This window comes from Amphibalanus amphitrite, unplaced genomic scaffold (assembly GCF_019059575.1).
Source record: "Amphibalanus amphitrite isolate SeventyFive unplaced genomic scaffold, NRLGWU_Aamphi_draft 000024F_arrow, whole genome shotgun sequence".
Taxonomy (NCBI): domain Eukaryota; kingdom Metazoa; phylum Arthropoda; class Thecostraca; order Balanomorpha; family Balanidae; genus Amphibalanus; species Amphibalanus amphitrite.
Window position 1 is genome coordinate 1,621,147 of NW_024881520.1, and position 24,494 is coordinate 1,645,640.

General features: G+C 49.7%; 1 protein-coding gene across 1 annotated transcript; it reads left to right on the forward strand.

The window, feature by feature from the left end:
- The first annotated feature begins 4,069 nt into the window (after nucleotides 1-4,069).
- LOC122393458 (CD109 antigen-like) lies at nucleotides 4,070-24,443 on the forward strand. Its single transcript, XM_043389480.1, has 30 exons — nucleotides 4,070-4,094; nucleotides 6,559-6,754; nucleotides 7,601-7,781; nucleotides 8,145-8,313; nucleotides 8,708-8,778; nucleotides 9,049-9,231; nucleotides 9,620-9,808; nucleotides 10,111-10,335; nucleotides 11,669-11,832; nucleotides 12,064-12,292; nucleotides 12,602-12,748; nucleotides 13,046-13,243; nucleotides 13,586-13,773; nucleotides 14,497-14,663; nucleotides 15,012-15,239; nucleotides 15,591-15,709; nucleotides 16,036-16,266; nucleotides 16,592-16,723; nucleotides 17,106-17,274; nucleotides 17,509-17,776; nucleotides 18,027-18,216; nucleotides 18,738-18,877; nucleotides 19,144-19,277; nucleotides 19,560-19,654; nucleotides 20,083-20,226; nucleotides 20,462-20,620; nucleotides 20,955-21,151; nucleotides 21,886-22,084; nucleotides 22,381-22,489; nucleotides 22,805-24,443. The coding sequence occupies exons 2-30, from the start codon at nucleotides 6,585-6,587 to the stop codon at nucleotides 22,990-22,992; spliced, it is 4,983 nt and encodes a 1,660-aa protein (XP_043245415.1). The 5' UTR covers nucleotides 4,070-4,094; nucleotides 6,559-6,584; the 3' UTR covers nucleotides 22,993-24,443.
- The last annotated feature ends 51 nt before the right edge of the window (nucleotides 24,444-24,494 follow it).

The following is a 24,494-nucleotide window of genomic DNA, read 5'->3' on the forward strand; positions in this document are numbered from 1 at the left end:
GGGTTTAAAAACACGACTTCAAAGTCTTCAAGAGCACAAACGTGATGTTCGAAATCATAAGGTACTCGTATTCAATGCGATGGTGCTTCATGTAGAAAAGTGTCATCTTCCAGCTTGGGATTCAGCTACAGTGATGGAAAAGGGCATGCCAAAACCGATTAGGAGAGCCATGGAAGCTGCATATATTTTACTTGAAGACACTGTGTCACTGTGTAACATAAAACCAGGCTTCTTGCAGCTGTAGAAGCCCGGTCCGTATTGATACCGACCGGCGAGGCGGCCCGCATTGATACTGACCGGCCCGTATCAATACGGGCCGGCCCTCCGGTCAGTATTGATACGGGCCGGGCAGTATCAGGGGGATGTCACTACTTTGCTTCGCCATAGGTCCAGTACTGATTTCGTCGGTTTCGATCCCGGTGACGTCAGTGCTGTCTACATCCGGGAACTTATCGCACTTGGTTCTCATTAGAGGTGGCCATATTGTTTTGTCTCGTGACGACACATTTGCGTCATCGGGATCAAAACTGGCTGTAAACAAATCGCTCAGTGTCGCTACCTACTATATATGGCCTTGGGCAGTATCAATACGGGCCGCGTTTTCAAACGGACCGTAACACATATCTACTGTGGTTGTTTGAGAAGCAATGTAAAATAAATAAAAAATGTCTGTCATAGTTGGCACCATGGGTGTAGTTTTCCAAAAATCATTGGGGGTGCTCAATAGCTTTCAGAAAGCCATGCCATAGTTTTTGTAGTTTTTTTTTAGCTGTTCTTTTTTACTGTAGCCATCAGGCATCATGCAAGAAATGATGTTAAATCGGTTCGAGAGCTTGTTTTAATAGCGCCACTGTAAAACAATTTTGGCTCACCCAATGCATTAACCCGCGCGGGGCTGGGGTCTCAAGCCGAACGCGCGGGGCTGGGGTCTCCAGCCGAACGCGCGGGGCTGGGGGGAGGTAAATTTTACCCCCCTGTTATCTCCCGAACTAATGGTCCGATTTGGAAAATTCAAACGCCAATCGCAAGATCTCATCACGAATAACTAAAAACATGTACTTAAAGGTAGTGTGCCAGCTTTCCTGGACCGTATGGAGTTAATGGCCCAGATAAGGAGAACCGGATTTTTAGAACTTATCCATACCTTCAAAACTCATGGAAACGTCTTAAATTCTTCAAATTTTGAGTACCCCAGTGCGAAATTCGCCCCGACGGGTTGTCGGTCGTACCCCAACCACATTTCACACCACTATGAACAATAAATGCACACACTGAAATCGCTATTACCGATATGCTCATCCAATCAAGTTTCGATAAACCCGTTTATCATCATCTCCTGCGGTTTCGAACACGCCTGTTAGGTGGTGCGGTAGACCGCGCCCAAAGCCAGGGCCCCGGTAACGTGAGGTAGCCGAGTCGGGGCAGCGTGCGCTGACCCAAGCCGGGGCCGCGCGTCCTCCCGGTGTCATGTGATAGCCCGGGGCTGCCCGCGGGGATGCGGTAGACCGCGCCCAAAGCTGCGGCCCCGGCTTGGGTCAGTGCACGCTGCCCCGACTCGGCTACCTCACGTTACCGGGGCCCTGGCTTTGGGCGCGGCTTCTGCTCATACTTTGTGGTGCGGTGGTGGGGCGTCGGGCCGCGCGCTCTGACTTCGGCCAAGAAAAATGTGTCAGCTGATCATTGTCATTTCTGCCACTTGCGTGTGGTGAAATGGGGTCATGACTTAAGAGACGGCTTTTTCATATCAATTATTTTACATAAAATCATATTTCAAACCATAAATAATGTTCGACAGCCAAATAAAAGAAACAATACCAATGCAGGCTTACAGTTTAAGGCTCGACATTGTGTTGTCTACGATTAGACAGCTGATAACTCATTCCCGTACGTCGTAACTCTATAATGACCTTTGCTTATTGTCACATGTGCGCCGCATTCGCGATTGTTGCCGACGCCTGTTTACAGGTCAGCCCACTACAATTGTTATACATATAGAAAAACCGATAAACTTTTAGGCGAAAAAGGCACTATTCCAGGCCCATTTTTTGATTTTTTTTTGCGATATTAGGTAAAAACAGAAGCTTCTTATCCTAGGAAAAATAAAATGGGAAATCTTTCAAAGGTGGCACACTACCTTTAATTTAAAGTTTGAGCTCAAGGTCAAGGTCAGGTCAAGGGTACAAATTGCAAGTTTCTACAGTATCGGCCTTGCACCGTAGTTGCCGAAGAATGGAGTCATGGACTGAGACTGATTGCCCAAAACGTGTTTGGGCCTGACCTTGGCCATAAGTTTGGCAGGCCAGATTTTGTACTGGACCATTTTGAGTCAACTTTGAGAAATACATAACGTACAACGGTGGTAAAATCGTTGCTATAGCTATAACACAGTTGACCCGCTCCGGGTGTGAGGGAGGGGTGTGGGGCAATGAGTGCACTGACGTGGCGCCCTCGGAGGGCCGGTATGGGATTAAAGCTCAGCTGCACTAAGGGCTTGTGTGGTGCCTTCAGTTATCGGTGGCACCCTCAGAATCACCGGCGTAGGGCCCTCAGAGCCGCCGGTAAGGGAGGCGCCGGTGTGGGGTCGCCATGCAGGTGCCGGTGTGGGCGATCAGAGGTGCTAGTGTGATTCTCTTAGAGGCGCCGATGAGGGTCCTTACAGGCGTTGCTCCGGGCCCTCATATAGACGCTGGTGTAGAGCCGTTACAGACTGGTGTGGGGCCTTTAGAGCTGCTGACGCGATTTGTCTACAAGCCGGCAGGGGTCTCAGTGACCGGCAAGGGGTCCTTAGGGCCTTAGGCCGGCAGAAGAAGTCCTGCGGGGTCCTAAGAGACCGGCATGGTACTGTCAGACGCCGGTGGGGCCCTCAGGGTCACCGTTGTGGGGCCCTCAAGTCATCAGTGGGTGGCCTTTAGATGCGCAGGTGTTGGATGGGTCCTCAGAGCCGCCGATATAGGGCTTTAATAGGCACTGGTGTAGGCACTCAGAGTTGGGGGTGTGAGACCCTCAGAGACACCGGTGTGGGCCCTCATAGGCACCGACGAGGGCCCCATAGTTGCCGTTATGGGGCCCTCAGAAAAATAAGTGTGGGACCATCACAGGTGGGAAATGCCCCTAGAACTGTCCCCTCATAGGCCGGTAAGACCTCTCAGAGGCCAGTAACGGGCCTTTGGAGACCACCGAGGTGTCCTTAAAAGCCGCAAGAGGCTCTCAGAAGTCGGCGTGGGGCCCTTATGGAGACCTTAGTGTGGCTATTTAGGGCCCATGAGGTGCTCTAACGAGCCCCACGGGGCCCTTCTGAGTAGAAATATGGCCATCGTTAACCCTCAGCGGTCAAATGGCGCCGCAGGGCCTCTCGGACCCGAGGGTCCCTTTGAACCCGATGGGGGGAGGGGGTACGTGTCTCCTTAGACCCCTAGCTATGCCACTGTTTCATATGTATCATGTCAGGTATTTTAGGCTCCCCCCCCCAACTTGAAAATCGTTCCCGGGCCCCTGATAATATCAGATGTAATGTTAACACAAATATCATGCATCTTAATTTGTGGTGATTTATTCAATGTATATTCTCTTAGTCACTGAATTGAGTAAGCATAGTATTTGCATGATTCACTGGGCTCATTACAGTACTAGGAGATGGACATTCTGATTATTGAGGGCCTTGAGTCAGCTGGGAATGTTTTGAGGAGGCTGGGGGTGCTTTAAGAAGGCAGGGGGTGCTGAGCTAGTATATAGGGCCTTGGCTGAGCTCAGGATTGGGGGTGCTTGAGCACCCACAAAGAGATATAAAGTTACGCTTATGGTTGGCACTGACAACGCCCATTTCTAATATAAATACAAATGACGTCAAAATATTGTTATCCCATTTTTCCTACCTTTTAATGAGTTTCTATCAGATTATTTACTTAACATTTACAGTAAATTGATGAATTTGGTAATAATGTTTTAAAATGGCTCAATATTTGCAACAATGATATTGAAATAGCCGGAAATACGTAAACGCATGCTGCGAATTGCGTGAATCGCATAATTCTTTCAAGGCCAGCGTTGTTTCAATTTTTGGTCTGTCCAGCGCCAAAGTTGTCTGTAAAGGGTGGGTAGGTAATGTAATTATTTTTTTATGTATATTATCGTGTTTTTCTTTTTATTGATAGGTTGAGGTGCGCGCTGTGGGTTGATCAAGGGTTGATAAAATGCTCAGCTGTATTCTAACGTCCGGTTTCTGTATTTGACATTTTAGCACCATATTATTTGCGAGCTATCTGCTAAGCTAAAGTTGACTGGACTAGAGCTTGTAATTGAATGGTTTTGTAATTTAAGCTTCAATTGGCTACCTATTGCTACCTTATATTTTATCATTGGCACCTATAACTATGTAATATTCCATCACTGGGCAAGGGAGCCGGTAACAGTATACATTGAGTCCGAGTGACTGTTAAAAGATAAAGTTTTCATATTCTTACATTATTTGACATCCTGAATCCAAAAATGATACTTATATGTCTTGGAAATAAAAGAAAAAACATAATCAAACCTGACCTAACCTTACCTATTTACCTACAACCTACCAACCTACAACCTACAAACCTACAACCTACAACCTAAAACCTACAAACCTACCAACCTAAAACCTAAAACCTACAAACCTACAACCTAACCTAACCTAAAACCTAAACTCTGCTGTTACATATTTGTATCAACAGCGTCACAATTGTCCACTCGGAACTAATATATACTAATACCAGGGAGCCATCAGCTAAATGGTGCCAAATATTCACAATTTAATGCTGGTAGTTGGCAATAAATACAAATAATGGGCCTTACTAACAACTGGACAAAATCAGCTGGCTGACCAGCTGTTGATGTACGATAACCATAGCTATGTTATTTTTTATATAAATATGGTAGGAGATGGACATGAACATGTAAAATGGCACTGATAAAAATTAAATTATAGATATTTAGTTATTTGTATCTGGCATTGATATATCAGTCAGGCGCACTGTGGTAATTCTGGTCCATTTATAGAAACGTTGCTATATTTGGAAACGTTTCCAAATATAGAAACTCTGCGTTCCATAAATGGAAACGCTCAGAAGCACCGATCATTCCGGACGATTTATTTTAAAGCAAGATGCGTTATATAACTTTCTAGATGGTGGAATGCCATCTAGTGGCAACAAGGAAGCACTCAGGTGAAAATGACACGTCAGTTTCGCCAAAACTTAAAACATTTATTTAGCCCAAATTAGCCAATATTCTGCCAAAAATCAGCCCAAATCAGGTTCTGGACGTCATATTTGAAGGGAAACCTTAATGGAAGTTTTTCTCTTATTCGCAATTTCTTCTACATTTTACACAAACCGGAAATCAAATCGTCGTCATTACCATGGCCTTCATGGATTTCTTCGGGCCTCCTTGCGATTATAAACTCAAATGTTGGCTTGTCACTGGTGGCAACCGTTTTGTGCGAAATTTCGCCAGAGCTTGCGAAGATCGTCAAACAGGTGAGCGTGCACCTACCGTTTCCAAATATAGAAACGCAGTGTTTCCATATTTGGAACAAGCGTTTCTATATATGGAACATCGTTTCCAAATATAGAAACGTTTCTATATATGGAACGGAATTACCACAGTGTGCCCGACTGATATAACAAGCTCTGTGCCTGCTAGCGCAACCGTAGGTATGGCGTCAGCTGGCAAATTGTCCAGAGAATAGCAGGTGTGGCCCCAAATAACAAGTTTCAGCTTATTTGGGCCACCTTGAGCTGAATGTCTGACTGCCAGCAAGACATTCATGAATATCAATATTGATCTGCTGCTAGGTTGACCAATGTTTCAAGATTCGGTAGCTGCCATGCGCCCAAAAGTTTGGTGGCTTTATGCACCAGATTTGGCTCATGTGAAGTTTAGCCCGGTGTGCACCAAACTTTGGTGGGCATTAGGGTTAGGAAGAGGTGGCCTGCCTGGGGGCTCATACCTGAGATCGCAACACAAATTGTGGCACTGTTTAATTAAAGGATTTCCAATTTTTATATCTTGTAGAATTTAAGGTATTGGTGTAATGCTTTACCTACACCTACAACCTGAACCTACCAACCTGCAGAGTGCAGACCTAAACCCTACCTCTCATAAACCTACAACCTACCAACAGCCAACCTAAAACCTAAAACTACAACCTTGACCTACCTACTGTGCAGCGCAGCTTCTGCTGATGGTGAAGCCAGCTTTACCAATACCAGATTTAGGACATTTTAGGCTATTATTTTTGCAATTTCTATTAGGTGGTTGTTTTCTGGTAATGCAGTGACACTCTTTGCTGCAGTTGCAAAATACACCCTGGGGCCCGAGGGCACCTCTCACAAATGGGCACCCAAAATTTTTGATGCAATGTTGCCAGTATGCCAGGTGTATTTGTCATATGGGCATAGCATGTATTTTTCAAGTTGGAGTTGCAATATCATCTTAATCATTTCAGTAAGTGAACCTAAATGGTTTGTGTCATTTTGCCATGCTTTATCAAATTACATTTTTGCTGTGATTATGACCTTGTCAGTTCAGTTGCAGGTAGTGAATCGGCAGCCAGAATGCTGCTGATATGGCAGCTGCAGTGGGCTGCTTTGGTGCTGCTGCTGGCAGCATGTGGGCCTACCTGTCATGGGCAGGATGACATCGAGCCAGACCCATTTGCCAACACCCGCTATCTCATTGGGGGGGATGGAGGAGATCTGGTGGACCTTCGTACCAGCCTGGAGCCGTGAGTTGGGAAAGGGCTGGGACCTCTGTTTGAATTTATAGCCTTGAGCTTAGAGAGTAGAATCTCTGTACAGCTTGAGCCATATCTTTGGAATGTACTTCTATGATCCATCCATGAGTCTGTGTCTGGGGACCCTCATACTTATTTGGAGCTGTAAGTCAAAGGATGGCATCTAAAGATGTGAGTTTGGAACTTTTTAAGTTAGATGGACTAAAAAGCATGACCAGAGGGCCAATGATCTGCATCAGCCAGTGAACAAATCTGCGCCAGCCCAGGGCAATCAGATTGGAATGTGCACCATTCAGCTGTGAAGTTGAAGTGTGAACTAGGTACTCCTAGAATCTCTGTAACATAATTTCAAAATTTGTTTTAGTGCTCAGAAGAAGTACATTTAGAGGTCAATCATTCTTTGGCCAGCCTCACTGAGTCTCACACACATCGTTTTATTGGTCAACACTGTGCCAGCACACTGCACAGTAGTTCAGCATCTTACCACTTTCGGGCCTGCAGCAGCACTCTACTGAAAGTCCTCCTTGCACCACGCACTGGCTGAGTGCCCCCTAACCAATGTGATCTCATCAAATTGTCATGTTTTACAGTCAGGGTGGTGCGCAGGAGTACTGCGTGCGATCTACTGGGAACGTGTGTGTGATTCGTCCCACTGTGACAATTTTAGCGTGCCACTAGGAGTACTGCTGGCTCTGAATGTGGTCCATCCTGGTATAACCGTGTTCTGACGGTGTTGTGATGTGTCACCTGTAGCTAGCTAGTGCTGACCCAGACTCCGAGTGTGATCCATCCTGTTGCCATCACTGCTTAGCTGACACTATTTTAATATGTTCCCAGGACCTACCTAGTGCTGGCCCCGAGCATTGTTCGTCCCGGTACCGTATATCGGGTGATGGTGAACATCCTGCGCGCGCGCCAGCCGGTGGACACGCGTGCCGCGCTTCTGCGGGACGGTGTGCAGATCAGCAGTGCGGCGGCCCGACTGCAGGCCGGCTACCCGCACACCCTGCTGCTCAAGGTGGGCACGGGATAGAGGCATTTTGGCCAGATGAAACACTATGCTAGTAGGCTTTCTGTTATCTGGCTTCAAAACGCACAGGCTTTCGATTTTCACAATACTTATACGGTTGGAATTAATTTGCTACATTTTTGTTTCAAGTGGGTGCCAAACCAGTGGGTTAGTTCATTCTGCTGTTCAAACAAAAGCAAGAAACAGCTGTGCTGCCTGGCCCCTGGGTTTTGTAATTCATGTATTGCTTCTCAGTACCTTCCCCAACACTCCCCAATTCCTCGGATCGTTCGCCGGCCATCGTTAACCAATCTGTCGGTAACGTTGGTAACTTCAATAACCCGTCAGTAACCAACCCCGTCTCGCCAACAGGTGCCTACCACCAGCGTGGAGGGCAACTACCAGCTGCGTGTGGAGGGAAACTACCCGGACACTGTCGGGGGCACGCTGTTCCTGAACGAGACCAGCGTACACTTCTCCACGCGGTTCCTGACCATTCTCATCCAGACCAGTCGGCCCGTGTACAACGGTGACCAGAGAGGTACGCACGAACCCCTGGGATGTGCCAGAGGGATAAATTGTGTTCTTTCTCCCATTTTAAACTGATACATGGATGATGGAAGAATGGTTCATTAAATGTTTGGTCGATTATTTATTTACATTCCGGCTAATACAAAAATGTATTAATTGGAATGTATTTTTGTATTTACGAAAGTGCCATAAGCGTTTTTTCGCCCTCGTATATGACGTTACGATGTGTCATTCTGTTACGTTTGTATGGCTTATATTACTCTCGACTAGGACGTTGTAATCAAAATGTTTTTGTTTGCCTTCTCTTATTGTCTTCCCTCACGCCACCAAATATCCGTTTTGTTGTAACGCCCTATCAGCTCGTTCGATGTTGTGTATAACACTTCGTGCATTATATTCCACAGTGTGTTTCCGCGCGATCATGCTGACCCACCGTCTGAGGCCGTTCGACGAACCGGTGGATGCCTACGTTCTGGTGAGCTGGGGACTGATGAGTTGTCCTGAGTAAGCTGACTAAGTGGTTAGAGATCGCTCAGGAGTGGATGGCGAAGGGTTTACTGATATGGGGACCCGTCAGGCTGGGTTGAGATGCGGAGTCACTAAGCAGGGGACCGTCAGAGGAAGTTTTTAATGAGCTGCTGGCTCGAGTGGTGTGTCATCTCTGGTTCCCGCCTCTTTAATCATTTGATTACTGCCAACTTCCTCTCGTGCTGGAAACCGAACGCTGACTTACCGTCCGCCGCAGGATCCTGACGGCTACGTGATGCGCTGGTGGCCCTCGAGGCCGACCAACAACGGCGTCGTCTCGCTGTGCTTCCAACTGCCGTTCCTGCCCAAGACGGGCATGTGGATGATCCGAATCAAAGTGCGCGGGCAGGTGCAGGAGAAGCAAGTCGCCGTCGAAAAGTACTACGTGCCCAGATATGAGGTGAGTGAGCGTTATTTTTTTTTTTTTTGCTTGCCCCTGTGAACAGCCACGGTTACAGAGAGGGAAGAGTACGACTTGCATATTCTCGCAAGAATACGATTACGCCCGGAACTACTACCGTGGAGTCGTCCTCCGATGCGGAGTGGTACAGTACGATCGTGAAGTCTTTCTAAATGAGGAATATTCGGCGAAATACGGCCAGTCATCATGCGTCAAACGGTGCGCTGCTACCACTGACTACGGATAAGTTTAATCTGTGCATCAAACTTTCTGCGATAGCAATGACTGTCGTTTATCCGTAACGCTGCCTTTCTTCCTCGTCGCCTACGATCATCGCAGTGGCTGCTTTGTCTGATAAATGTTAACAAACTGAAACTTCCGTCGACAGGTGTTCGTCGACATGCCGATGCACTTCCTGACCACGGACAAGTACGTGGAGGGCCGCGTGGTGGCCCGATTTGCCGAGACCAAGAAGCCGGCAGTGGGCAATATGACGCTGGATCTCTATTTCCGAGAGCAGCTGGAGACCAGCCTGAACAAATCGTTCTCGTACGCCAACCAACAGATCACCAAATGGGTTAGTAAATGAGCTCTTATAGACGATTTTCCGCGTGTCCGAAGGTTTCTTGAATCTTGAGCTAAATCACACACGAACATTATCTTACAATAGATGATAGCAACTACTAAGCTGTTTTTCTTCGAACTGTAGGTATATAATCGCAGTAGCAAAATGATATGTGCACTACTGAGAGTAATTGAAGTTTCCATCCTTGAACGTCAGACATCATTGCGTTGTGTGTTGGTTTGCCACAACCTTCAGCATTGACTGTTTTGCGTGACGTTGTGTTGTGTTTAATCCCTGTTTCATCCTTCGTTCAGGTGAATGGACCCTACCAGTTCCGTTTCTCCATGGAAGACCTGGTTGCGCGCGTGCCGCGCATCGACGGCGCCCAGCTCAAGGTGGTAGCCCGCATGCACGAGTTTTTCGAGGGCCTCAATGAGACGGGCTACTGTGTATCACACGTGATCAACTCGACCGTTAGTCTGCGCTTCGTCGGCAGCCAGCCGATGGTCTTCAAGCCCGGCATGCCTTTCGAGGGCGTGGTGAGTCCAAGTGTTTGTGCTCTTGTCTGTGAGTGTATGTATGTCTGTGGGGAGTTTTTTTTTTGGAGATTCTTCGGTGGGACGTTGTTTGGGCTCGCCACATGATGGCCACATTGCTTGCTACGAAAAACAAGCTTTGTATGACCGTGCTAATTTTGTCTATCGCAGCAGCGGACCCACTTTTGCTAAGTGCTCGATTAACTTATGTTAAATGGTCGTGAAATCCACTTTACAGGGTGTCCGGAAAGTCCTGGCGCTTTCCAACATTTCTGAAAACATGCCTCTGGTTGATAGACACTCAAGAAAAGATCAAAATAATTATCAGGGACACCAAGCCACATACTTCCGCTAAGTGCTCATTCAATATAGCCACCGTTGGCACCGCCGACGGCCTCGTCGCGGAGGCGGAAGCACCTGCATGTTTTGACGATGTAGGACATTCCCAAGTCTTCACATGCTGCCATGTTGCGAGTCTTCAGCGACTCCAGGCTGGGTTGAGTGAGAGGTGGCCTAGAGCTTATTCTACAAAACGCGTAGCACGCCTTAGTCAAGCGGGTTAAGGTTAGACGAATAAGGCAGCCTAATCTCATTTCGCCAAAGTGATATGGCCGCCGTGCTCCTCAGTCAGTATGGCTTGGGCGGTAGCGGCATTGTTGGAGGGCGCTGCGTGCTGTCGAAAATTGAAATGCGAAGTGACCCTTAGGGCAAGTCACCTTGACCCCCGGGTTGATGTGTCTGTTCAGGAGCTCGTCGTGGACCAGCCTGTTATTCATTTATTTGACATTGACGAAGATAATGAAACATTTTTGTCTCAGACCCCTGGATTTTCTTCGATTGCCGCGGAAATGCTGCTAAATTCTCGGCACTTTTGACATAGCGTGGTCGTACCGGTCTGGGGGATATTTTTTTTTAAGGAATTGAATTCCCGAGTCGGAGTAAGCCTTCACCTGCTCAACCATTCGCCCAAAAAACGCCGCGTCGCGCTGCAACTCGCGCCTCGTTCAAGCCGCACCCGGCCGCCGCGCGCAGGCATCCCGCGACAAGGCGCATTTTCGCCCATCTACCCATCACTAAAAACGAATTCAAGGCCATATTTACACGACCTCTGGCTGAGTGGCCAGCAAGGGGTCATGTCTGTGGTGATTGGCTGAATGTCCAATAATCACAGCACGCGTTAGACGGCGTCCAATAGAAGCGCCAGGACTTTCCGGACACCCTGTATTTTTAGCTCCTGCTGTGCCGGTTGTAATCTGTCCCTCCTAGTCCTGAGTTAAGTCTTCATTGGCCTGCCACCTCCCTCGCTCACTCTCCCCACCTCCCCTACTCTCCCCAGATGGCCGTGTCGTACCACGACCTGCAGCCGCTGTCGGCGGAGCGGCTGCGCGGATCGTCTCTGACCATCACCTCGTCAGCGGTGGGCTCTGGGACTCGCAGTCAGGAGGTGGTACCCCGCTACGAGGCCATCGATCACCGCTACTGGGGATCCACCATCAACAGGTAGCGAATTAATCTGCAGTAGATGAGCAACTAAATCATGTTTATTGTTCAAGACGCTGTGCCGATAGTGGTGCTTGAGTAATATTCCGATTAAATATTCCGTTATGAGGGGCGGGCTACATAAAAGGGGTTTCTGTAACTACTGGACGGTCACGGTTTTCTATAGATTTGTTAATGGGATAGCTCTTACTGTACTGCGATGGCTAATAGCTGTACTGTTGTTCTCTACAGGAACTTTTACTCTACTACGACCACCACTGCGCGGCCGGGTGCGGCGACCCTGGCTCCGGAGTGGCTACTAGACTACCACCGTAACAACACCGTACAGCGGCTTCTGGAGGAGCAGCGATTTGCCGAGTATCGTACACGCGGCCTGCATCGATTCCGATTCATAATGCCACCGCGTGGGGGCTCGCGTATCACGCTGACGGCACAGTATGAGGACGAAGAAGGAGGAAGGGTGAGTAACGGGATGCTGGGATGTTTCTGTGGACAGGGAATGCTGACAAGTCAGCATGACAATGACCGTCAAGCTGTGTGTTGAAGGAGGGGGATAAGATGGGATTGACGTAGCCAGGTGGATGGGCAGTAACATGGTTTCTTTTTAACTCCATACCAGTGTAATGCTGGCACCAACGGATGCAAATCTAGGCAAATATCCACGCTATTCTTGACGAGTAACCTCTTGTGACTTACCACTAGTCCACTTATTCCGCACCATTTCCCGATTCATTCCATCCCCAACTGACGCCACTGCTCCGACCGACAGGCGACAGCCACAATGGATCTGCTGCCTTACTACTCTCTGGAGGAGCGGTACATCTCTGTGGAGACGTCCACGGAGCGCGCCGGCGTCGGTCAGTACGTGGTGCTGCACGTGCGCGCCTCCTTCCAGATGGAGCGGTTCGCCTATGTGGTGAGTACGACGCCCGGAAGCCAAGCGTTAGAAGGCAGTTAGAATAAAATATGCAGCGTGGCTTCATCATTTGAATGGGTAATATGAGACTATGAAAACAGAAGAAGGACAAAATATGCGACTTGGCTTCATCTTTTGAATGGATAACATGAGACTATTTAAGCATACTGAAGTAAAATTATGTGCCGTGCATTCATCTGGTATAGACCATTTTGTGTCAATGAAATGATATTTCGTTTTGTTGAGCCCGGCATGAATCTAAATATGGATTCCACGATCTCTCTTTCTCCCCGCCAGGTGATGTCCAAGGGCCTGCTGCTGTACGCCAATCAGGAGACCATGACGCAGACCGGTCGTACCGTCCACACTCTGAGCCTGCCCGTCAGCTCCGAGATGGCTCCCACATTCAAAGTACTCGTGTACCACGTGACGGAGGACGGGGAGGTGCTCTCGGACGCCATCACTCTGCCCGTGGAGGGCATTGGTAGCGGTGCGGTGAGTGGCGGGAATGGCGCTGGGTGAGCCGTTTTGCGTGAAGGATGTGGTTTGATGGCCTTATAAGAATGATAAGTAGAAGTGGGTTTTTGCGTTGACGAAAATTAAACAGCCTGGAGATGTTTTGTACCCGACCATGAGCCGGTTTGAAAGAAGAACATAGTTACATATACCAGTTCCTTAGGTCCGTTATTGATTAGACCCATGTTATTGACTCCATATTTAAATCAGTGTTGAGTTAACCTACTACGTACTAAATGCACTTGTCTAAACCGCTAACCCATCGGCTGCTACCAGTCACGGACTTATTCGGTCCTTATGCTTGTGACATCGGCTCTGCAGGTGGATCTGAAGCTGAACCAGGACAAGGACCACTCTAAGGCCACTGTAGAGGCCGTGTGTCGCTCCATCCCTGGCTCGTTTTTCGGTCTGTCCGGCCTGCGCACGGACGCGCGCCGCGCCGCAGGAGACTCGGAGCTCAGCAAGGCCAGTGTGCTGCGGGAGCTCTACTCGTTCGAGAACTTCACCAGGTCAGTTGCAACATGAGTGGTAGAGAGATAAGCGGCGGGAAAAGAGAAAGGGGATCGAAGGAGGGAGGAGGATGAGCTGAGTGGAAGAGGTACAGAACAGGAGAAAGAGGGCGGCAGAGCGCAGCTGGGAGACTAAACTGACAGTTGTTGGATGGAGGGACATGTCTGGGAGGGACGAATAACAAAGAGAAAAGAAGTAGTGGATAGCAAACTGGAGATTCTGGGTAGTCTCAAAACAATTGTCGATCCATGACAAGTACTTCAATAGCTACGTTAACGATCCAATTGCCAGGCGGGAAAGGCCTGTTGTGGACAATTACAGCCCTAATTTGGATGATTTATTTTGGTTATTTTTCCATGCTGCCATTTAGTGATCACCTGTCAGATCAAATGAGGTAAGGAGGACGCGAACGCTTCAACAGCATTTCTAGATTCACCCACGCCATGAGTCATAATTGTCTAGTAGCACAGCCACCTTAGCACGCTGTTCGCATTTGTATGCGATACAGAACACGGACGTCACAACGGTACCCTCTCTGTACTCTTCGGATGCAATGACCTCTCACAAACCTCTGTATATCCACTAACCCCTGTAACCTCTCACTAACTTCTGTCTCACTCACTGACCTCACTGACCCGGCTAACCCCTGTAAGCTCTCATTGACCTCCGCCACCCCACTGACCCCCCCCCCCCCCCACTGACCCGCACCTCCCCCCGGCCAGGTCCGTCCACTCTGTGACCCGCCGGTTCCGCGGCGGCCTTCACCCGGACGATGTGGACTACTTCTCCGCTCCCAACTACGGTGTGGACGCCAATAGGACGTTCGCCTTCGCTCAGCTGGTGGTGTTTACGGACGGAGCCGTGCCGCAGCTGCCTACCACACTGGCTTGTGAGTATTCGGGTGGCAGCTCTACAAACGGCGCCGATTGGGGCTGTTGGACTGGCCGCTACCCGAAGGAAATCATGCTTTGCTAAATGCGTATAATGATTATCATTTATGATGTCCGTGATGGAATACTTGTTGGTAAATTTTAGAAAACATTCGAGGCCAGTACAGTGATTGTTTTATCTAGCGAATAATCGATAAAGCGTCATCATTATTTTAGTGCCCGTCTGGTAACGTATGGTTTATGTCATGGTTGCTGGTCTTTTATAGGTTGTGACAGTGTCCAAATAAAGACGGGCTGTGACGATGTCCCAAATCCGAAAGTGTGACGATGCCGCTTCCCCCTTTCAGCGGCGTGTAACATTACGCTGGGCCAGCGCTCCTGTCTCACCTCGGGCTGTTACCGAGTCGAGGAGCGGTGCGACGGTCGCCGCGCCTGTGCCGACGGCTCAGACGAGCACGACTGCGCGCCACACGGCGGAGACGCCGAGGCAGAGTTCCGCCGCACCAGGAAGAATCGGCTGCGAACCATGTACGACCAGCGACAGGGCGACTGGATCTGGAAGGATGTGCAGATCGGTAGGTACCGCGCCTGCTGCGCACGGGGAGCGCGCGTGGGAGGGGAGGGGAGGGGAGGGGTATCGTGGTGTGGCCCGTTGAGGCTGGAAGGATAAAAACCTGAGCTTAGCAGCGGGTCAGGGTACCTGATTGTGAGGAGTGGAATGCTATTATTTTGGCGTCTAAACGTTTTCGTTCCATAAACATTCTTTTCCATTACCCACCCTAACAAAGGCTTGAAACGATCGACATTATTTAACTAGCACTCATGAGTATTAAAATAGCTGAGGCACAGTTATGTCAGTGTACCATGTTCCGCGGCGAGCTCACGTGCCCTCTGACTGACATTTCTCCCCGGTCCCTTCTCCGCAGGGTACCGCGCCACCGAGGAGGTGGTGCTGAGAGTACCTCGTCAGGACGCGCTCTACTACGTCACGGCGTTCAGCGTCAGCCAGCAGAACGGCTTCGGAATCATCGAACAGCCGCTGGTGGTGAGTCGCGGACTGGCTGAGGACTGGACTGACGAGTGAACACTGTTTGCAATTGGTAGCAAGCTGACTGGGTTGTTCCTGGTCGCTTGCCGGCCAATAACTGAAATGCTTCATCCAGAGGCCTTGCTTTGCTCGCAATCTCGCAATGTAAAAAATACTTAGCAAAGCCTTAAAAAACGAAGAATAAACTCTAACAAGATCCTAAAATCCATAGGCTTTTGCATAAACCGTGTCAACCGTAGGTGTGCTGAACCCACACCAAAATATTGTGGTAGAGGGATCTTTTTGTAGTATTTCAATCTCCTCTTGAAATGCTTCCATTTCAGTACAACACCACGACACCGTTCTACATGCGGATGGAGATGCCGACCCGGTGTCGGCGCGGCGAGCAGATCGGTGTGCGGGCTGTTCTCTCCAATAACGTGGCCCAGGAGCAGCTGGCCCTGCTCGTCCTGCCAGCCTCGGACCAGTACAAGTTTGTGCACGTGGAACCGGACGGTTACGTGCAGCACTTCCGACCGCGGCTCAGCGGTGGAGCGCACCAGCATCTGGTGGTGGTAGGTGACACGGGGATCGCTGACGCTGACGAGGGGGTAGGGTGGCGGAGTACTGTCGCCTGAAGAGGCTAGACGACACTGTGGGAGAGACCAGCACCTGGGATCAGACAATCTCAATGTCAGATCACTTTTAACGAAAGTACCTACCAAGTCGCCTGGTAGGTGCCAAATTGCCCTGTGCATTATGACCATATGTCTCCTTCTACGCGCCTGAACTACTAGAGCCTAGGTATCTACAATATGGACAGGTGCAGGTGGGTTCAGAATGCACACTTCACACAAAATGCCTATCCCTTTACCTTACCATCTTTCTCCGTGTTTTCAGCTGCCTCCATTCACCAGTGTGGAGGTGGACATCCCGATCGCGCCTCAGATCCAGCAGGGAGAGCTGACGGTAACACTGACGGCGCTCACCCAGGTCGGCAGGGAGGACGTCAGCCGCACTATGCTGGTCGAGGTCAGTGGGACTGGGGTACATGGCAGCCGCCGGCAACGGCTGATGACTGTTGAAAGACGATAGATTTGTGTGGGGGATCGACATTCGAGTCGATTCCTCAGCTACAGGGCAGGCTCTGGACTAATTGGACTGGACAGTAAACGCGTATCGCAAACCGCGACCGATAATTAATAAGAATGTAAATCAAGATATGACGCAAAGGCGGCAAAAAGTTACCATCTTGTTTTGGTCGCATCCGACCCTCCACCCCCGTGCCGAATTATCCCGTACAGTTGCTACTGCGGACCTACCAACCTCCTCCGGTCCTGACGCCCATCCCTAGTCCCCAACGCTCGTCGTCGTTGTCTCTAACACTCTCCTTTCGTCCGATTCTGCCCCTCAGCCGGAGGGAGTGACCATCAACAAGCACACATCGTTCCTTCTGGATCTGAAGAACCGCGCCGTCGAGTTCAAGTACCTGGATGTGATCGTCGAGCAGTCGCCCGTGGTGCCGTACGCCAGCTGGAGGCGATTCGTGTTCGATTCACCCATGGGACACGTCACTGTCACAGGTAAGTACGGGTCAGATTTTGGGACTCATTACCGCCACATAACGTGAAATAAAGCCGTCGATCTCACTTGTTTTCCCACATACCTATCTTGTTTGATCATGTGTTGACCTACCTCTATCCATATGACGCTGGTCTTGATGACTTGCCCCGACGTGTCCCGTAGTGACATTGGTCCCATTTTCCTTCTGACATCAGTCCTGTTTTCCTTCACTAACACCACTCCCGTATTCTCAGGTGACGTGGTCGGCCCCATCTTCCCCACCGGCGGACCGGTCAACACCTCCGTCCTGCTCAACCGACGACTCCGCAGTACCGAGGCATCCGCCTTCGACTTCGGCGCCAACCTGTGGTCGCTGCACTACCTGCGTCTGACCAGCCAGTTTCGGTTGAGTGCCGCGCGGCCTGTGTTCGAACAGATGAACGTCGACATGGCTGCCGTGCTGTACCGGTTTGACGCCAACGGCGCTTATAGGATGTGGGACTCTGCACCGCCCTCTGTATGGTGAGTCAGCCACGGGATCTGCGGGGCGTACAGTCTACTTGACTGCTGGGCGATGGGCGGATGAAGAGGGTTTTTCTTGACAAAGATCATGCTATCGGCTTTGCGCATCTGGCTCTTGCGTGCACGTTGCGTCATTCACATAAGCCTACCAATCGGCCTTATCCTGAGTTTTCCATCTAGCGCTCTGTGCTAACCACCATGTGTCTACAGGCTGTACTAACCATTTTGTCTCTTCTCCCTCCGTCCTCAGGCTTACCGCCTGGGTGACGCGGCTCTTCCAGGAGGCCAAGTTCCAGGACTGGGAGAACTTCCTTTACATCGAGCCGGCCATCGTCTCCAAGGCCATGTCTTGGCTGGTGCAGCACCAGGACAACGCCACCGGAGCGTTCTTTGAGACCAGCAACTACTCGGCTCCGCTCGACCCCAAGATCGACCCCAAGGTGCGCTGAAAGGTGTCAGGTGCCGTCTAAAACTAATTGCTTGGTTGTTGATGTCGGGTCGCAAGTGCAGACAACAGTGGGGTATTTGGGAGTTGGGACCGGCCGCAGACATGTCAGCTCTCATCGCCCTTTCCAGTTTAGGTCCCAAACAGGGTATTGATAATTATAATTCCGTATCTCTGGCACCAGATCTGACCTCATGACGTTGATGTTAGCTCTGAACCGTGAACACATGTGACGCCGGCCCGTGACGCCGCTCTGTGGCCCTCCCCCTTTACGTCTTTCTTTCGGGATGCCCCTCCCTTGCGAATCCCTCATGAATCCCTCCATGACGCCTCTTGTGACGCCTGTCCCCCATGACTTCTTTCGTGATACCAGTCATGACTCCTTCCATGATGCCACGGGTAGGACCTTCTCTCATGACGACTTTATAATGCAGACCTCCCTCTTGACGCTGTCTCATGTCTCACGTTTGTCTCGACTTGCCGTGTCTTCCTCCTAACGTTTCTTTCTCTCGCCAGTCGTCTCGTCCATCGGACCCGGTGCCTTTACGAAACATCTCACTGACAGCCCAGGTGCTGATCACCCTCTGCGAGACAATCGACTCGCTGCAGGGTGACCTGAGAGCCAGAGCCAATGTCGCCAAAAGAGGCGCTGTCAGGTAAGAATGACCAGGGTTAGAAGTGCAGCTTGCACGCAGATATTGGGTGTGACGTCTTTATTATGTACTCTTCTTGTGATGGGGTCATCACTGAATGATACTTGCTGTTATTTTGTTGAACATTGTTTCCACCGTAAGCATAAATATGACATTGCTTTGTCTCTGCGACACTGAATGAGCCTGTGATGGCGAGTTCAACCAAAGTATTTCCTTGTTCCTCGTTCTGAGATGGCCAAGTTCATCATGTGCTCATGTTACGACCCCAGCTATCTGGAGTACCAGTTGAGGACGCTGAGCCGGCCGTACGAGGTGGCCGTCACCACCTATGCCCTGATGGTCGCCAACAGCGTCGAGAGAAACGTCGCCTTCAACATGCTCGACCGACTGAAGCGCAAAGTCGGTACGTATCAGCTATCTGACACGGCTTGGACCAAGCCGTCTGGCCTAGCGTCCTCGATGCGCCCGAGATGTGAAGTGTAACGGCTAGATTCAGGTGTTGTAGGTTGAAATGTCTTTTTCTATGTGTCCGCTTTCTAGCTAGAAAAAGAAGCTGCTTTGTCATGTTGTGATTTATGTTATCAGAGCTGCTCCAATCTAATTGAGGATAGCTACCGCCTACCAAGCGACCATTGACCGTTGACCAGTGGCTACTGACAACTGATCGTCATCCGTCTATCCGCAGACGGTATGATCTATTGGTCGCCGGCTCCGATCGAAACTAACCGCCTGACCAACGAGAACAGTCAGAGGAACCTGCTGCAGCCGAAACTCGAACAGGTACGGAAAGCTGTGCCGACTGCTCGCTGAAAAGGCGAACCACTGCGCTAATTTCTTCTGACTTAGTTGTGTATGCGTGCTTTGATTTGTTGTGGCAGCGTAGCCAGCACGAAGTTTCGATTCAGGTTATGGCGCGGGCGTAAGTTTCCCGATAAATATGTATGGCTAATAATATGGGGTTTGGTGAAAACAAGTCATTTTAATGACTGTTTCGCTGCCAAAAGTTAGACTTGGATCCGTCATTACTCATCAGCCATCTGCTTGCATCCCAGTGACGGTATCCTTATCTAGTGTAGGTAACTACGAGTTACGACCGTCGCTTGTCCCAGTCTGCGGTACTGGCAGAGCACATCTGTCACAAACGTGCAGACTACCTGCTGTTTTCCTCAACCCCATTAACCTCACACCGCCCTCTACTCTCCGCTCAGCTGTACGACACCAGGGCGGTGGAGACGACTGCGTACGGCCTGCTGGCCTACCTGATCCGGGACGGCGTCAACATTGACCAGGAGAAGATGGTGCTCTGGCTCAACACGATGAGGATGAACGACGGCGGATTCATCACCACCACGGTAAGAATCCTAACACGCTAGGATGCTTCATGATGCTTTCGTGGCTTGTCTTCAGCGTTCAGCAGCAGTGGTCACGTAGATCAACTTAAGTGTGTTACGATGAGCGTTCTTAGTGATATGACCCGTCTGCTTTTTGTCTCTGTCTCTGCCTGTCTCTGTGTCTCACTATGTCCTGTCCGAACAGGACCCTGACAACTATGTGTCTAACAAAATGTCTTGTTCAATGTTCGCACAGGACTCACTGGTAGCCCTGCGAGCGCTGGTCGAATACTCATACCGCGCCCGCCTGCGTGATATTACCGAGATGAAGGTGAACATCGAGGCCACGGCTTCTGAGCTGGACTCTACGCTCACTATCAACAACGCCACGCTGATGAAAACCCACCGACTGGACGTGAGTCAAACTGGGCGGGGCTGTAAATGGGAGGGGGGGGGGGGGGAGTCACGAATAGCTCGGATGGAACGAAGTAGAGATGGCATGGATCCTATGCGCGGAAATCTGACAGTATGGTGCTCAAAATCGGGTAGCGAATGACGCATGACAGCTGGACCGAAATAGGACCAGTTTTTCATTATAATTTTGTTGTTCTTTCATTTATTCTTTCATTCACCAGCTGCTTTCATGCACAACAAAGACAGTAACTGCCTCACATCCAACATAATTCTGCCGTTTTCAAACGCTATCTTCGTGCTGATTAACAGTATTCTTCTGTGATGTCTCTCCACAGTTTGAGAACGTCTGGGGCCACCTGAACGTGATCGGCAACGGCGCCGGCCAGGCGGTGGTACAGCTGGACGTCAACTACGGCGTGGATACCCAGATCGGCATCAAACAGCCGCCCGTCAAGTCCTTCAACCTCACCGTCACTGAGGACTTCAAACAGTTCAGAAACAAGTCCATCGGCGTGGTCGACGTGTGCGCCAGGTGAGTCGCTCGTGATTTTCAAGCGAATATAGTGGTGACTGGTGAGCTGGTGTGGAGGAAATAGTTGTGTTTAGAAGAGATGCTTCGAAAAAAATGTTTTTGATTTTGAGGACGGGGATGCCGGGCCACATCGCTAGTGTAACTAGCGTCATCTTCAGTGATATGACGGCAGCAGCTGACCAGTTACCACCACTTGAAGATAGTTACCAGTTACCACCAGCGCATACACTTGACCCGGCCTGCTTACCACTTAGCACCTATCGTCTGCAGTAGCGTCCCTCCATTCACCAACCCTCCCCATCTCTCCCAAGCCAGGTTTAGCTACCTGGTTGTCGGCCTCACGCAGATCGCGACGCGAGGAGGTGGTCCTCTGCCGGCTTCGTACCGGGCACACTTATGGCACCCATGGGTTCCTTATCGGCGTTGGCTCCAGGCCTATTTGTACCAGATGTGGTGACCGACTTTCGGTCCGACACGTCTTGGTCGAGTGCCCGAGACTGGACGCTGAGCGATTGCGGTTTTTTGGATTGCGTGGCCCCCAGCTCTCTTTGAGAACACTTCTCCGCGACGACTCCCCTTTTCTCGATTCCTTTCGCCTCTTTTCGTTCATCACGGCCTCCGGGCTTCAGGTGATTTTTAACCCCCGACTTTGAGGAAGATTGGTTAGATATGGGCGCCATATAGCCTCGTTGCTGGTGCGCCCTAAAACACCAAATCATCATCATCTCCCCCAGATGGGTATACCTGGAGGAGGGCCCGCAGAGCGGCTCTGCTGTACTGGAGATCGAGAACCCCACCGGCTACGTGCTATACCAGCCGGACGGTGACGCCGTGGTGCGAGAGGCCCAGCGCACCGGTGTCAGTCAGCTGCGAGACGTCATCGGCGGGCACACCTACGACCACGAGCGATCCACCACATGGTTCTTCGATCACGTGAGGCGGCGGGGTACAGGGACAGGCTGGGAAATTATGGAGACGGTCACGGTACCGATGGTGACCGATGGTGTCTCGCTTTGTTTATTCAACGCTGATTTTTTGCCAGTGCCTTTGTTGAAACTTATTTTCTATTTTTTTTTCTGAGTTCTACAACTGAACGTATCAGGTCATGTTCACATCCTGACGCCGATGGGGTAATGGTCGATCTCTCAGTGCAGTAGTTAGTATACATTGCATACAAAATGCATACCAGGTTACACCTCTTGAAATCGTCCCTACCTTCTCGATGACAGATTCCCGGTAACGAGAGTCTGTGCTTCAACTACACCATTCGCCGCTGGTTCCCCGTGGCCAACATGACCAAGTACCGACGGGCGCTGCTCTACGAACAATACCAACCCGGTGAGTACCCAGTACCGAACAGTATCAGTAGTTAGAGTACCGCAAACTGAAAAAAGCGAACAGTATTAAGTATTAACCCAGTAGAGATGGAGAACAAGCAGTGCCTATCGAGTATCGAGCCTTATTGTGCCGTTTACAAACTGCACACAACCGGGCTGTCCGCGCTCTGAACCATGTGACAATGGCTTGCTGTAGAGAAAGATATCGGCCGTGTGTGGGCGTGTTTTTTCGTTTCTTATATTGCTCATGACCAATGTTTGGCCGGAACTGACTTATCGTTTGCTCTGACCTCTACACCGTCGCGCTCCGTTGCAGAACGTTTTGAGATGCAGATGGTGAACTCGACAGTGCTGCACGTGCTGAACATCTGCGAGGTGTGCGGCTCCTACCAGTGTCCCTACTGTCCGTTCTACTCGTCTGCTGGTGTCCTGTCTGCCTCCGTCACCCTACTGGCGCTGGCTGTCGGGGCGGTACTGTGGGCGGGCGGCTCCACCGGCAGCTAAACAGCCTATTTCAGAGCGATCCACTGAATTGAGACTCGGCTGGTAACCGAAGAACCACCCTTTGCAGTAGGTTGCGTTATCCGTTATGAGATTTTCCGAGCCAGTAGTTTCTCCCTCTGGTAAGTCTCATCGAACTGGTGTCTGTGTGTGTACTATGCGTACTAGTGATGTCAGTTACGGAAAATCGGAATACCGATACCAAACCAAATGCTAACCAAAACCGTGGAGAAATACCGAAACCAAACCAACTTGGGAACATGAGGAAAATACCAACTTTTTACCGATTTCTTAGCCTCTCAAACATTAGCGAGGGTTCATGATACCAACAAAATATCAAACACATTAGGATTGAAATACCAAATACCGAGTTGGTATCGGTTTGGTATCGGTATACCAAAAAGTTGGTATCCGATTGACATCTCTAGTGCGTACTGTGTGCTGCCTCTCATTACCAAAATGACATGTGATGCTTGTGAAGATTACTCGATCCAAAGAAGTGTTCACGACGTCGTATGTGACTCCTGTTTAGTTTGCCTAGCTTTAGCTAGTGAGAAACATTGCTTTTTGCACACCTCATCATGTTTGGCTATTGCTCCATGCACCATCAGTTTGTTTTAGCATGTAAGTTTTCATGGGAATCATGACGGGTGTACGCCAGAATCTCACCTCTCAGTGATGTCTGTATCTCATGTATCGCGTTATTCCTCACTCCATGACGAAGGTCAGTCCTTTTTGGCATTATGTAGCCATTGCTTTTGAGCCAGTGCTTTTTTCGTTTCATATCGAGTTTAGCATTAAGTTAATTCTAAGGTAGCTACTGTCTTCCAGCGAAGCACCTAGCACTGCACGGGGCGTCAAAATGACGTAACGAAAGCTTTCCGTCCGTGATTTGTTCCGTCCATTAAATAAGCTAGCGTAGCGCCATTGTAGCGAAACATCCACGACTGATATAGTCCGAAAGGTGTTTTGGAACGATCGGTTGTGTCGTGAATCATGACATGTAGTTTTAGGCTCATTGTATCTCTAAGATCTCCACTCAAAGACGAAGAAATGTTGGTTGTCCAAAGATTTTCTTGTTAATTCGTGGTGGTGGTTGCCAGATATTTTTGCCAGTTTCATCAACGCGTGTTTTTATCTTGCCGCTATCTGGGAAGATGTTAATGTGCTGCCGTTTGTATACCGTTTTGCGGGTAACATAAACGCGAACTTCGATGTCCGCATGAAATGTGCCCACCTAGCAACTCGTCGTCCTCGGGTGCTCTTGACCTCCAGCTACATATCAATTATTAACGCACTCTGAACATTTCGATATAGTGAAACAATTATGGCAGCTGTGTTTCAGGTCTGACTTTTGGAGACATGTTGACTGTTGAGCACTCGTGTTTTCCGACGAACCTGTTCCGTCCATGTGTGATGCTTTTAGGATATAAATAAACGCCTCTTTTGAGTTACAAACGTATTCGAGATGGGCGATGAAGATGGAGTTTAAAGCGCTACCAAAA